The 13,255-nt window shown below is 39.3% G+C and overlaps 1 protein-coding gene across 1 annotated transcript in view; it reads left to right on the top strand.

The window, feature by feature from the left end:
- The window catches only part of PHKA2 (phosphorylase kinase regulatory subunit alpha 2), a 43,497-nt gene that overhangs the window by 16,762 nt on the left and 13,480 nt on the right, over window positions 1-13,255 (top strand). The window contains exons 14-22 of the mRNA XM_054272098.1: window positions 900-1,034; window positions 3,231-3,340; window positions 5,785-5,929; window positions 6,405-6,483; window positions 7,875-8,038; window positions 8,677-8,850; window positions 9,973-10,061; window positions 11,166-11,299; window positions 12,781-12,937. Of these exons, the coding sequence (XP_054128073.1) occupies window positions 900-1,034; window positions 3,231-3,340; window positions 5,785-5,929; window positions 6,405-6,483; window positions 7,875-8,038; window positions 8,677-8,850; window positions 9,973-10,061; window positions 11,166-11,299; window positions 12,781-12,937 (1,187 nt within the window). The remainder of the gene's footprint in view (window positions 1-899; window positions 1,035-3,230; window positions 3,341-5,784; window positions 5,930-6,404; window positions 6,484-7,874; window positions 8,039-8,676; window positions 8,851-9,972; window positions 10,062-11,165; window positions 11,300-12,780; window positions 12,938-13,255) is intronic.

The following is a 13,255-nucleotide window of genomic DNA, read 5'->3' as shown; positions in this document are numbered from 1 at the left end:
ACTTTTCCAGTGCCTGGACCAAGCTGAAACAGCAACCAGCTCATTTATCAGGAGCAGCCTTTGTCAAGGATCCTGTGACCTGGGCTGGTGCTTGTTTACCCCCTGTTGGTGCCTCATGGGAGTAGCATTTCATTATTCCCAAGTGCTTAATTTCCACTAGAAGTAAAAGTCCTTGCTTATTTTTAGCATTCTTTGGCAAGTATTAACAATACAAAGAATACTGTATTTTTAGTCCCAAATCAATAAGCCACTTATCATGGGCAAAACCTGAAGTGGGACAAGAGATGGGTTCTGGGCCTGGATTGTAAATTCCTCTATTAGGGATTTTTTTTCTCCCTACCTCTGCCATTTTGTGTCCTCTGAAATATGTATTGCTACACAAGTGACAGCACCTGTTCCCCAGTGAATTGACTGCATTGTTATAGTGTGCTGTGTTAAAAAAACAGATTTTAAAGTCATCTTTCCCTTTGATCTATGGGGGGAAAGCCCTAAAAGAGACTCTCTTCTAAAAGAGACTGTGTGATCCAAACTAGTGGTACTCAAAGAAATCAGAAGCAACTGATTAAGTCTCCAGGAACCTGCTTTAACCTCAGCTTTGACCCTGCTTTGAGCAGGAGATCTGAGTAGAGACCTCAGAGGACACTTCTCGCCCTTCTGACCACCACTGCTGTCCAAAGTGGACAGGAATGGCAAGAAATACTGAGAAACAGACTAAAAATCTGTCAGGTGCCCTATTACAATCCTTTTTGATTTCATGAATCCATAAATTAAGAAAAAAGTGAGGTCTTCATGCCTTTTTGGTTAGCTAAATGCATTTGTTGGGAGGTGACAGTAGAGACAGTCAGTTAAAAAGAGTAGAACATTGGTTTTTACTTGTGTTTTTGTTTTCTGTTACACAGTAACTGTTTTGGCAGAATCTAATCAAATTAAGAATCTGTTGCAAGACCGTGGAATCAATGTTCAGAGCATTGCTGACATCCATCCGCTCAGGGTGCAGCCAGCTCGCATCCTCAGCAACCTCTATACCATGCTGGGTAAGTATTTCAGCATGGAAGCCTCTCTGCTGCCAGACAAGGTGGTTTTTTAAGAAGCTTAACCAACTTAGAACTTCTGTCTTAAATTAGGGACTCAAAGAGGTGGAAAATTTACCTCATTAGAAATGGCAAAGAAAATACAAGTTTCCTTGTGCCCTTGGAGTTAGACAAAAACTGACTCTTCATTTGTCCTCCAGAAACTACTTCCACAGAGAAACTGTTACCAGGCTTGCAAGGGCTCCTCAGGGGTGAAGAGATAGACGAGGATCTTGACTCCATGATCAGAAGGCTGGATTTATTATTTTATGATATATTTTACATCATTAATATACTAATAGGAATAGAGAGAAAAGTTCAGAAGCTGCTATGCTAAGAATAGAAAAGGAATGAATAAACAAGGGAGCTCTCTCTGATTCTGTCCCAGAGAGCTTTCTGTCCCTGATTGGCCCTTAATTGTAAACATGGAACATGAGCCAATCCCAAGTGCACCTGTTACATTCCGCAGCAGCAGATAACCATTGTTTACATTCTTTTTCTGGGCCCTCAGCCTTCCAGAAGAGGGAAAAATCCTAAAGAAAGGATTTTTCACAAAAGATGTCTGTGACAAAACTGGTTTTTGAAAAATGCCTGGTAAAACACAGAAGAAAAAAATCAAGTATTTTTCCTCTGAGAAGTCATTTGAGTCTGGAAACTGGGCAGTATGATTTTTATCTTCTGAGCAGGCAGTCTGGGAAGTTTTCTGCTCCAAATCAGGGAAGCTGTGCTGCTATCAGAGCATCTTTGGGCTGTCAGGTTCTTGCTAAATTTCCTTCCAGCCTGGAGCTGAGATAAGCTGCTGAAGCTCTCTGTCTCTTTTGCAAACCCAGAAGCCCTTAGGGCTTTTCTAAACAAGACTTTAAATACATTCCAGTTCCTCAGCAATGACTCTCAAGTCCTGTTTTCCTCAGAGCCTGAATTGACTTAAATAAATGCTCCAAAGCTCTGACTGGTTCTAGTTGTTAAGTCTTTTATAACTTTATAACTTATTCTTGATAATCCTTGATGGAATTATTTGGGTCTTGGTGGAAAGTTTGCTGCATGTATTCCTAATTTAACTCAGTTTTACTTCTTCAGGCATGCCAGCAACTCATGATTTAAAACTGTGGATACTGCTATAAAATAAAATTGAGGTGGGGTGACTCAGCACTGGTAGATTTTTTGCTGTCTGGACAAGGGGAGCTGTATCCTGCTTCTCTGGCAGTCAGGAGCACGTTCCCATGGCAATTTGGTTACAGATAATGCTGAGGCTGCTCATGGGCTGAACACTTTTTGTTGTGGTGGTTTTTGTTTGTGAGCTTGTTTTTTTTTGTTTTAACAGGGAGCTTTTTATGGAATCATTCAAAGTAAGGGGGCCTCCAGATAAATTTTAGAAAGTATGCCTTTTACACAGAGAAGCTTCTGTGAAAGAATCTGGCTCTTCATCTCAAAGTTCTTCTGAAAAAATGAAACATTCGCAGGGCTTTGCTAAGGCTTACATTTATTTTATTATAACCCATGATAGCTTTCTTTCACTAGTGGGGGAGTGTGAGTAGGATGATTTGATACATTGTTTTTAACAGTGACTTCCTTGGGAATGTTCACAGTAGTATTTTTTCAGGCCGTGGTTGTTTGTTCTTGTCAGAAAGATTCGAGAGAGCTCCTGGCTGCTGGTGCAGAGGTTGGAGTGTGGATAATAAGCTCTACTGAGAAAAGTGAAGCTTCCTGAAGCCTGATGAAAATCTTTTGTTGTTTTTAGAAGTACTTTGTGTGTTGATTTAGCCTGCAGACATGAGGTTTTAAGGTCCTATATCTGAAAACACTGGAATTTCTGGGTTATGTTGATAGCTTTGTTTTTTGTAATATCACATCTTCACCTTCTTGGTGGGGAAGCTTTGGGTGCTGAGCAATTACTGTAATTATAAGACCATATCCGTGACAAGTGAAGCCAAAATTTTAATTTTTAATCAGGCCTTTGAAAGACTCTGGTTATTATATTGCTGCTTACTACAAAACCAATTTGTAGTTTGTAGCCTCACACTCTGTTACTGGTTTTCTGCCTTACTGGTATTAATACTCCACTGGTATTAGTGGAGTTGATTTTCCTGTCTAAAGTGGTTATTTTGGAAAACAACACAGGAGATGTTAGCTGAGATTCTTTCCTTTCCCTTTCCTTTCCAGGCCGGAACAAGAACATGAAGTTAAGCGGCCGACCACACCGGCACATTGGGGTGTTGGGCACCTCCAAGCTCTATGTGATAAGAAATCAAATATTTGCTTTTACCCCTCAGGTAAGCATGTAAAGCTGGCAGGAAAATCCCTCCTTTCTTAATGGTGAATCATTAGTGAAGCACTTTGCTTTTCCCTGCTGTCATTGTACCTTAGGTGGAGCAGGGCTGAAACAGCAGATGGGCTTTACTTTGTTGGGTTTTTAAGAGCATGGGGTGATCAGCATGGTAGAACTGCTGATAAATCTCTTTTCAGTCATACAGAGTCTGGTTTCTTTGGCTTCTGGCTTAGGAGAACACAGTGAATCAATAGTACAGAGTTGTTACTGATCTCTGCCCACACCAACATTCTAATCAGTGAAAAGAGTTTCTGCAGAAATACATCACTTAATGTATCTTTCTACCAATTGCTTTGATGAGAAATTTAATACCACATAAGTGTGCCAAATACTGTAACCCCTAGGAAGTGAAGGTGTGATCTTTTCATTATGTTGTTGAAGGGGTAGTAATGCTGAGAAATGGATGTTGTGGGTTTTTTTTCTCTTTAGTGCATTTTTTCAACGTTGCTGAAAGTTTGGATCCTCACAGAATCAATGGCTCCTATTGATACATTTAATGAACTGCAACAGACTTACTTCAATAGAATTATTCCAGCAGTTGGTAATAGATGGCCAGGGAGTCCCCTGCTCCAAGCATGTACAACTGATGCAGGGTAAAGAATGCATCCACCCTTCTAAACAGATGTTTGACTAATGAAGTCTTTAAACTCCAGCTGAAGGCATTCAGTGGACTCTGTGAAAGGCTTCTGTACTGCTTCATAATGTCCAAAGAAGTCAGATTTACTGCAAAAATGTAGATCCTTTCTCATTCTTCCCCATGTCAGTTGATCACAGCTTTATAAAATGTTAGTTGTTGTGTTACTTCCCTGTACCAATTTTCACTTTTGCAAATAAGGGACAAATTCCTTAGAGATATGATTTTTTTTTCAAAATACCTCTTAGTTCACATCTTACTGTGTAAGTAAGAGCCAATATTCCTGCTAAAATCTTGTCATGTATCAAATAAGGACATACTTACTAGGATATTCCAAAATGGCATTTGTCTTCACATTAGCAATACAGTAACAGTTCCTGCTTATTCAAAGTTTTACTCAAACCTCCATAACATTTTCCATTGTACTTCGAAGCCAGAAACTTCCCCTATTTTTTTTTTTTGAGGTAGATGGAGTTAATGTTTAATGTCACCTTCCTAAGGTTAGCAATTAAATCATCTTGTTGATCTTGACTAGTGTCCACAGAATTTGGGATTTTGTCATTTGTATTTCATTCTCTTTTCTAGTGAAAACATTGATTAGGTGTGGGGCAAAGGCTGACTTCATTCAGATACAGAATTCTGAAAAAACAGTTAATAACTACCTTCTGAGAATAATTTTAAAATTAGTTCTGCTTCCTAGGAATTTTTGTCAGCTCACTAGTGTGAGCTGAATTTTACAGAAGCTGGCAGGTGTCAGCCACTTTCATATACTTACCATCTGGTTGCTCCAAAGAAGCAAACTGGACTAATCTGTTGAGATTGGTTTTTGACCATCTTACTTTATCATTTTGTCATTATCTTGTCTGTCTCAAATTTGCTTTGTTTTCCTTTGCTTCCACGCACTGGAATTGGACTGACTTTTTAAACATCTCTTCCTTTTTAAAGGTGGGCAGTGTGTTTCCTTGTCTCTGGATTTCTGGAACTTTTTCTTCCTGAATTACCAAAGCTAACTATGAGTGGCTCAAGGATTGTTTTGGCTAGTTCCTAATTCCTTCTGTGAAAAAATTTCTCAGGACTTTGTCAGTTTGAACTTCCATGTTCTTTTTGCACTTACCCCTCCCCAAGGCTTCTAGGTTTGCTTAACTTCTGTTGTGGCTGATCTGGTATACTTTCCATTATTTGTCCAGCTTCTTTGGTTCCAGCTCCTGAAGTAGCCACAATATTCTCTTACTGTGGTTCTTGGTTTCCTGCTGCAGTGGGAGCAGCACTTGGCCATTGCACATTTCATGTGCCTTTTTCCTCAGTGACTGCCAGCTTTTCTGTGTTCTGCCTGACTTTCAGATGGTTCCCAAGAGACAGACAGTCACTGGACACATACAGCTCCCAGTACCAGTATGCACTTAAGCCTGTTTATTGTTTTTGTTACTATTGTTAGCTTTTTTCCACATTTAGAGTACTTCCATCTTCCAGATCATAGGTCAGTGTAGTTGGTCATGGGGAAGGTTCTGCTTCATGGCTGTGCTTGCCCAGGTTTTGTTTGTACAGCTTACTTTGGTGGTCAGTCTCCAGGTGTAAGGAAATGGACTCTTGCACAAGCATGGATTTCTGTCTGAGGCCGTGTTAGGTTAATTCAGGTCATTTGTGTTGTGGTCAGGAGTAGCTCATATGGCTTTTGTGAATGATTTAATGGAAGAAAAAAAAGAAAAAATGAAGCACTAACAACTACCCCTACATTGTGTTTTTCTCTTCTCTAGTTTACTGACCAGCATCACTTCTATCTGGCTCTAGACAATCAGATGATTGTGGAGATGCTCAAGACAGAGCTGGCTTACCTCACTTCTTGCTGGAGGATGACAGGGAGACCAACCTTGACATTTCCCATCACCCACACAATGCTTGGTAAACCTAATTTTCAGTTTCAAGCAGATTACTGCAGGAGGATAGGATGGATGTTGGTTTGAGAGGAGACAGGTAGCAGGATTTTTGACATCAGAAGTACAGTTTAGTTTTTTCATGTGTATGCTGAATTTTGATTACATGGTGATATTTAATTTTTATTTTATTATGCTTCTCTTCATATGCTTCCATCACTGATCATTTCCATGCTATTTCTGTCTAAAGAAATTTCATAGAAATCCCTTTGGAACTTGTCTTGAGTGGGTTGGTGTTTGTCTTTAGAACTTATCCAGGGGTTGTGTTTTGTTTGCTTGTTTGTCTGGGATTTTTGAACAAGATAGTATTGATAGCAGTTGTGGGTTCTGCTTAAAATTTGCCTGATTTACATTGTAGACAACACCCAGTAATACACTGTATTTGGATGAGATAATTTAAGAATGTGTTGATGAGCTTCAATTCTTCCATTATTCTTTTTTAGTTGATGATGGTACTGACATTCATCCAGCAGTTCTTGCCACAATAAGAAAATTAGAAGATGGTTATTTTGGAGGTGCAAGGTAATGTCAGAATAGCCAAATTATTATCTCCATGATTTTTAAAATTAAATCCTGTAAAAGTCTCGGTTTGTACTGGTACTAAAATACTGCAGAGAAGGAAGTTTCAGCTTTAATTATTATGTGGCAATCAAATGGTAGCTGGGCCTCAGGTGCAGTGGAAAAGATCTGTCTCCCAAAAAGTGTGCCATCTCTGACTGCCATTAATGGATAAAGAAAACAGACATCAAATCTTTGGAAATATGGAGTCTTGAAATATGAATCTGGCTGGCCTTCTGTTATTAAAAAGTAAATCACTTTCACAGTTACTGGACATGTTTTCAACGTTGATTGCATTAGTACTTGTAAGCTGGAGTGTTCCATTCATCTGTGTGTAAAATATGATGCCACAGTATCTCCCTGTTCTTTTTCTGCTTTCCCCCTCAATCAGTATCTTCCTTTGACAATCAAATATTGTCATGGTTTAACTCCAGTCAACAACTCAGCCCCAATGGCCACTCACCCTCACTTCCCTTAGTGGGACTGGGGAGAGAATTGGAAGAATACAAGTCAGAAAACTCGTGAGTTGTGATAAAGAGAGTTTAGTAAGTAGAGCCAAAACCACATATGCAGGCAAAGCAAAATGGGAAATTCATTCACCACTTTCCATGGGCAGTTGTTCAACCATCTTCAGGAAAGTTGTACTCCATCAAATGTAACTGTGGCTTGGGAAGACAAACTTCTGTATCCCTGAGCATCCTCCTTCATTATTTTTCCCCCAGCTTAATAAGCTGAGCATGACACCATGGATGTCCCTGTGGTCAGCAGGGGTCAGCTGCCTGGCTTGTCCCCTCCCAGCTCCTTGTGCACCCCCAGCCTGTGTTGGTGGGGTGAGAACAGGAAAGGCTGGGGTGCTGTGTAAGCCCTGCTTAGCAGTACCTAATGCATCCCTGTGTTATCAGCACAAATCCAAAGCATAGCCTCATCATTCAGTCTTATCCCTAAAACCAGCACAGATGGTTTAGCAGCCTCCAGTTCTGTGAAGAGACACATTCATGGGGCCTTCTCAGCCCTAGTTTCTTATGCATTATCCTTGGAGCTCAGGTCCTTGGAGTTCAGGGTCTCTCTTCATATGAACATACAGCACCCTGCATAATTAGGCTTTGAGTTAGGCCTGTTACCATAGCACAGTTAAAATCAATTAGTACCTAGAGCAGTAAGTACCCAGCTGGATGTGCAACTGTTGTTTTCCTTTTTTATTTTTCAGTGCCAGTTTCTGTGGCTTTACAGTTGCCAAAGGTGGATTGAACAGTAGGTTTCATAAATTTTGGAAGAGCTGTTGAAAGCTAAGTGAGCATTAATCAGTATCAGGATGGTGGATGTTAATGCTCTTTGGCATGTGTCCCCTTTTGCAGGGTGAAGATAGGCAAGCTATCAGAATTTCTTACCACCTCTTTCCATACAAATCTGAGCTTCCTGGATCCAGATTGTGACCTAAAACTGTTTGATGACCATAATGACAACTGTAATAGTCCTGACAGTGAATATGGAGACTACCCAGCAGATTTCTGTGAAAAAGGTAGTAGTGTTTTTTCACTTGGTATTTTTTTCTCTGTCAAGTTCTATCAGCAGAGCCTGGCTTTGCCTGCAGTGCAGAGTCTGCTCTGTGCACGGCTGATGGTCATTTGGTTTTCTTGTGCACCCACCTGAGGACAGGAGAATGAGTTCATGTGTGTTCTTCCTGCATTTGTAGTGTGGCATTGACTGGCATCTGCTACAGCAGAGCTGAGTCTGGAGAGTCAGCAGGTGGGGAGGTGTGGGAGAGGTTAGAGGGAAAAGGACTGTGAAGAGTCATGGACAAGAGCTTGTGTGGAAGAGATTGTAGTCTTAGAATCATACAAGTTGGAAGAGACTTTTACAGTCATCAAGTCCAGCTGTGTTCTATGATCCACCAGCAAAATAAAACCCCTTTTGATTCCTTTACCTTTGACAGGCAAAACTAGCTTCTAAATCTGTTTTCAATGTCAAAAATGTTTTTTTTTCTTTTGTTTCCAATTTTTTGGGCTTAAAAAATCTCTTCCTTACACTATTTTTGCATATTTGAGTGTCCTTATAAATAAGCAATAATATAGTGGTGTGTTTGAATAAGAAGGTGATGATGGTAAATAGTGGTTTTTACCTTTAAGAAACCTTTATTTTTTATGAATGTTACACTAGATAGCCAGGATGAGCTGGATCAGTATATAAATGATGTCCTGCAGAGCACAGCCCTGAAGTCATACCTGCCTCCAACTTCAAAGACAACAACTGAACCTCCTGTGTTCAGTGCAAATCATTCCACAGAGGAGATACTGTCAATAATGGCCAAGACAAAGGGCTTGGAAGTTCCAGGTATTTCTCCCTACTGTTTATTTAGTGATTATAATTTAAAAACCTGGTTTGGCTACTACAAGGGGTAAGTTCAAGTATTTAAAAATTATACCTTTTGACCTACTTGTGCCACTAGTTCTTTCCTTATAGAAAAGAAATAAGAAATTCCTTAACAAGTAAGAATGACTAAAGTTGTTGCTGTCATGTTCCCCCAGTATCCTGTGCCATGGTGTATACACAGAAAACCTGCATGAAATGTAATATATAATCAAAATTAATGTTATGGAAGCTGCTACAGCTTCTTCGTTGGATAGAATTTTAGGACCCAAATCAGTTAATTAATTGTTTTGTCTTTGCTTATAAAGGCAGACAAAATGTGCTTTTTAATTTTAATAAAGTTGCTGTGAAATGAAATTTTTCAATACAAGAAAAACATAAAAATTCACATGTACTTTCTAAATTTGTAAGAACAAATGGAGTAGAGAGGGAGCACAGTCTTTCTAATTATGCTGCATTTCTGATAGCCTGATTGGAGGATATGCACCAAAAGAAGACTTTGGCTGAATTTGTTGATAGATTCTGACATATGCATTGATTTATATGCAGATATGTAGTATTCAATGCCCTGGTCAATGGAATACTTCCCTTAACCTCAGTGTAAATTAATAACTTCCAAGCTTTTCTGTTAATTTTTTCTGCAATCTTTCATGTGCCACATCATCTGATCCTCCATTGAATTCAGCATATGAAGGTAACAGAGCATTATCCTGCATTTAGCATTACAATTTTAATTATGAAGTCTTAGGCCATTTTCTCCACTCATTTCCTGTTGAAATGTTTAAAACACTTGGCAGGGTCAGGTCATTTTGCTGCAGGATTTTGGAGTCACAGGCCAAATAAAAGGTATCAGTTGAGCATGCAGCTCCTGAGCCTTTGACATGCTGAAATCAGAAGCTCTCAGAGCAAACCTATGAGGAGACAAAGTTCAGAACATGAGCTTGTTCTGCACACATCTCAGAAGCACTGCCTCTGTATTTTGACTCTTGGAGGTATTTTTGTTGTTTTTACCTAGTCAAGCTGCTTCATGTAGGTGGTTTTGATTTTCATGTTACTGAAACAATAAATTTTTTCTTTGCTTTTCAGCTGTGTCCATGTCTCTTCCCACTAAAGTTCTGAACACACACCGAAAGTCTCTGAATCTTGTTGATAATCCTCATTTCTTTGGGACAAAGGTAAAGTGTGGGAATTTTTATGCTGTTTGTGAGTTTAGGATGCAATGCTGTAGCCTTTCCTCCTGTTTTCCTTCCAAACCCTTGCCAGGTCTCATTTTTCTTCACAGACAAGCCATTCTGTCCAAGGCACTCCCTTGTTTTGGAAATTATTTTCTTGGCTGGATGAAGGTTTTTTAGTCAAATAGACACTATCAAGTGGAAAGTTTTTAATTGAATGTGCAAAACAGAAAAGAACATAATGATTGCTTTATTTTTAAAAGCCAAAAGTTAAGTCATTGTCTTTAGTTCTAGCTGAACACAAGGGGAAGGACAGGATGTTCACAGGCTTTAGAGATGTTTTCCAAGAAATGCTGCTTATACTAACATCTGGGCAAGAGGGAATATGTGAATGTCCTTAGGGCACCAGCCAAATCCCACCTCAAGGCATGAAGATGGGGTTGTGCTGGGCACTTGTTTTGTCTTGGTATATGTGGCCAGATGCTGAGAATGGCTAAAAGAGGTTCTATCCACCCTCCTGAGGGATTCTGCTCTGCACAAGGCTCTGTTTGTGGAAATGGTATTTTTAGGATTATATAAATTGCTGAACAGATTGTTAAACAAAACTTCTTTTCATCCAAGAATTCACCACAAGATTACATCCATCATCTGATTAATTACCATTTTACTTTCATGACCTTGGAAAATTTATAATGGCAATATTTGCATTCATAAAAAACCACTTATATACAGGTTAGAGATGGAACTCAAAAAGCTCTAAATTATTTCTACAAAAAAAGAATACTATCTTTCTGCTTTTCTCTTTACAAGTAACATAAGATGACAGGAAAGTATGCAGATAAAAGTATGCAGTATCAGATTTCTTTGTTTTGTCAAAAAAGAAAAATAGATACAAGGTTCCATTCTGGGGATTGTGTTTCTTGGGGTTGGTCTCCTTTCTGTGCCTGCAGTACCCTGGCAAGAACTAAGTGATGTGTCTCTATTTCAAGTGCAGAGCTTTGTTGCAAGACTGTTGTGATTTTTTTAATGCCATTTTAATTGAAGTTACAGATCTGCTACTTTTTTCAAGGTCGTGTCTTGTGATTTTTCATCCATCTTTGTTATCAGGACCATGAAAATGTTTTGCACTTACCTAAAGATGCTCATGGTGATTTGGATTGCAGGAAGCTTGTTGATCAGCTGAAGGAATGTCCAACACTCCATGATCAAGCAGATATCTTGTACATCTTGCATATACTCAAGTAAGTTGCCTGAGTGTGAGCTTCAGCATCTTTAATTTGGTCACCACTATCTGATTTTTCTTGTGCAAAAAGTTTCCACTGTTCAGGTTGTGTTTTGAGGGGACAGTGGAAATATTTTGTGCTTTAACAAGCATATTTTCAGTTAGTTTGATTACAGGAATTACTTGACTTGTGCAAATTCTAGAGTTGATTGGCTCACAGTTACAAGTACAAAAAGTCTCCAGGGCTCACAAATTAGATGCACAAATCCTTTCAATGTATGAGAACACACTCTGCTATATTTGTGGCACTCAATTTGAAGTTCACAAAGATTTGGTGTGATTTTCATACACAAGAATGAAAGTGGAGGGAAAATTCATCTTGCCATTTTGTAACTAAAGGCAAAATGCAATTTTAAGGGGTGTTCACTATTTTTCCTCTAATCCCTTTGCATATTTAGGTATAAAACTGGCTAAAATTTGATACTTTTTAAAACATTCTTGGAAGCAGTCTGGACCCATCTGCTGGAGTTAGTAAACACCTGCTATTTAATGAGTTTGATGGGAACAAAGTGCAAGTAGAAACAACAGAATCATCTTCTGAAGTGTGTTTATTGAGCTTGTTTTTTTTTCCTGTGCAGGACAATACTGCTGGAACCTGTCAGGTAGTTAGCTTTTGGTGCAAAGACAAGTATGTGTTAATCACAGATGGTCTTCCCTACTGCTGCAAAGACTGCATTTTTGTTTATTTTAGTCTGTCTCCTGTGTGGACATCTTTGATCTTCTTGATTTCCCAAACAAAATGTTTAGCATCCTCTCTTAAAGAGTAGAGGAAATCCTATAAAAAATATGTTTTGTTGTTTTACTGCATGTAACACCAGTAATTTCACCAAGGGAGACTGTTGAGCAGGCAGATGGTCCTCTGGTGGACTCTGTCAGCAGGAGTTGAAAAGTCATTCTGTGACAGTTCAAAACATTACCAAAGAGAAGCTATAATGCAGTGAATTTCAAAAGTGAATTTCAAAGGAAGAGAAATCTCCTTTGCTTTTTTCAGTAATGGCATAAGCAACACAGAAGTTTAGTTAATGGCTAAGAAGGAGGAATGGCTAAAAAATCCCCCTGAAGGATCTGGAAAATGGGTGTAGTCTTCAGCAGCACTGAAGGTATTGTTGAATTCTGCTCTGACAAAGCACTACCTGGAGTGTTCCTGCAGCAAACTGTCTGTGAATGCTCAATTTAAAGTCTAGTAGGAAATCCTTCTGGTGGTTCCTTTTCAAGGTGCTGGCTCACAGCTGAGTGAGTGTTCAAGTCAGGGTGAAAGTTCCTGGTATCAAGAGGATTTTGTCCACACAGAGTCAATCTGTGGTGAAGGCACAGATGTCCCATTTGGTATTTATTTGGTATTTAATGTCACCAACATGAGCAAAGCAGTCAAAATCCAGCCATGTGAAAAAGTTTAGCATTGTGCCTGATGACAATTCCCTCCTGTTTGCTTTGTGGCAGAGGTGCTGACTGGGACACACAGCTGGATGGACAGTATGGGGTCACTGTCCACTGCCTCCTCAATGAGCTCTACAGAAAGGCAGGCCTCAATCAGGAGTGGGGCTTAATCCGCTACATTTCTGGCATACTCAAAAAGAGAGTTGAAGTCCTGGCTGAGGTATGAAATACAAATAATCCTGGTTCAGCTTCCTGCCTGGGAACAGAGAAAAAACTACCAGTTTGCTGTTGGGGTTTGTGCTTGTTCTTCTGGTTTTACTTTGCAACATACAAAGTGCAGCATTTTAAATTAAATATTGGTTGTTTTTCTGATCTAGAGTCTTACCACATCCTTATCTTTCATCTGTACTGCAAACTGTGCTAATGTTGGCATGGACTGAGAATGTCACACTGTAAATAGTTGTGAAGGCTTCATTTCATCTCTGTTAATTGGAGAAGCTTAATTGTGTGCTTTGAATGCTGCAGTTGTCACTGGTAA

This window comes from Melozone crissalis, unplaced genomic scaffold, assembly GCF_028551555.1.
Source record: "Melozone crissalis strain CALT ecotype California unplaced genomic scaffold, PUWL_Pcris_2 ptg000013l_1, whole genome shotgun sequence".
NCBI lineage: Eukaryota > Metazoa > Chordata > Aves > Passeriformes > Passerellidae > Melozone > Melozone crissalis.
Note: the sequence above shows the minus strand (reverse complement) of the source record. Positions and strands in the feature narration are given on the sequence as shown.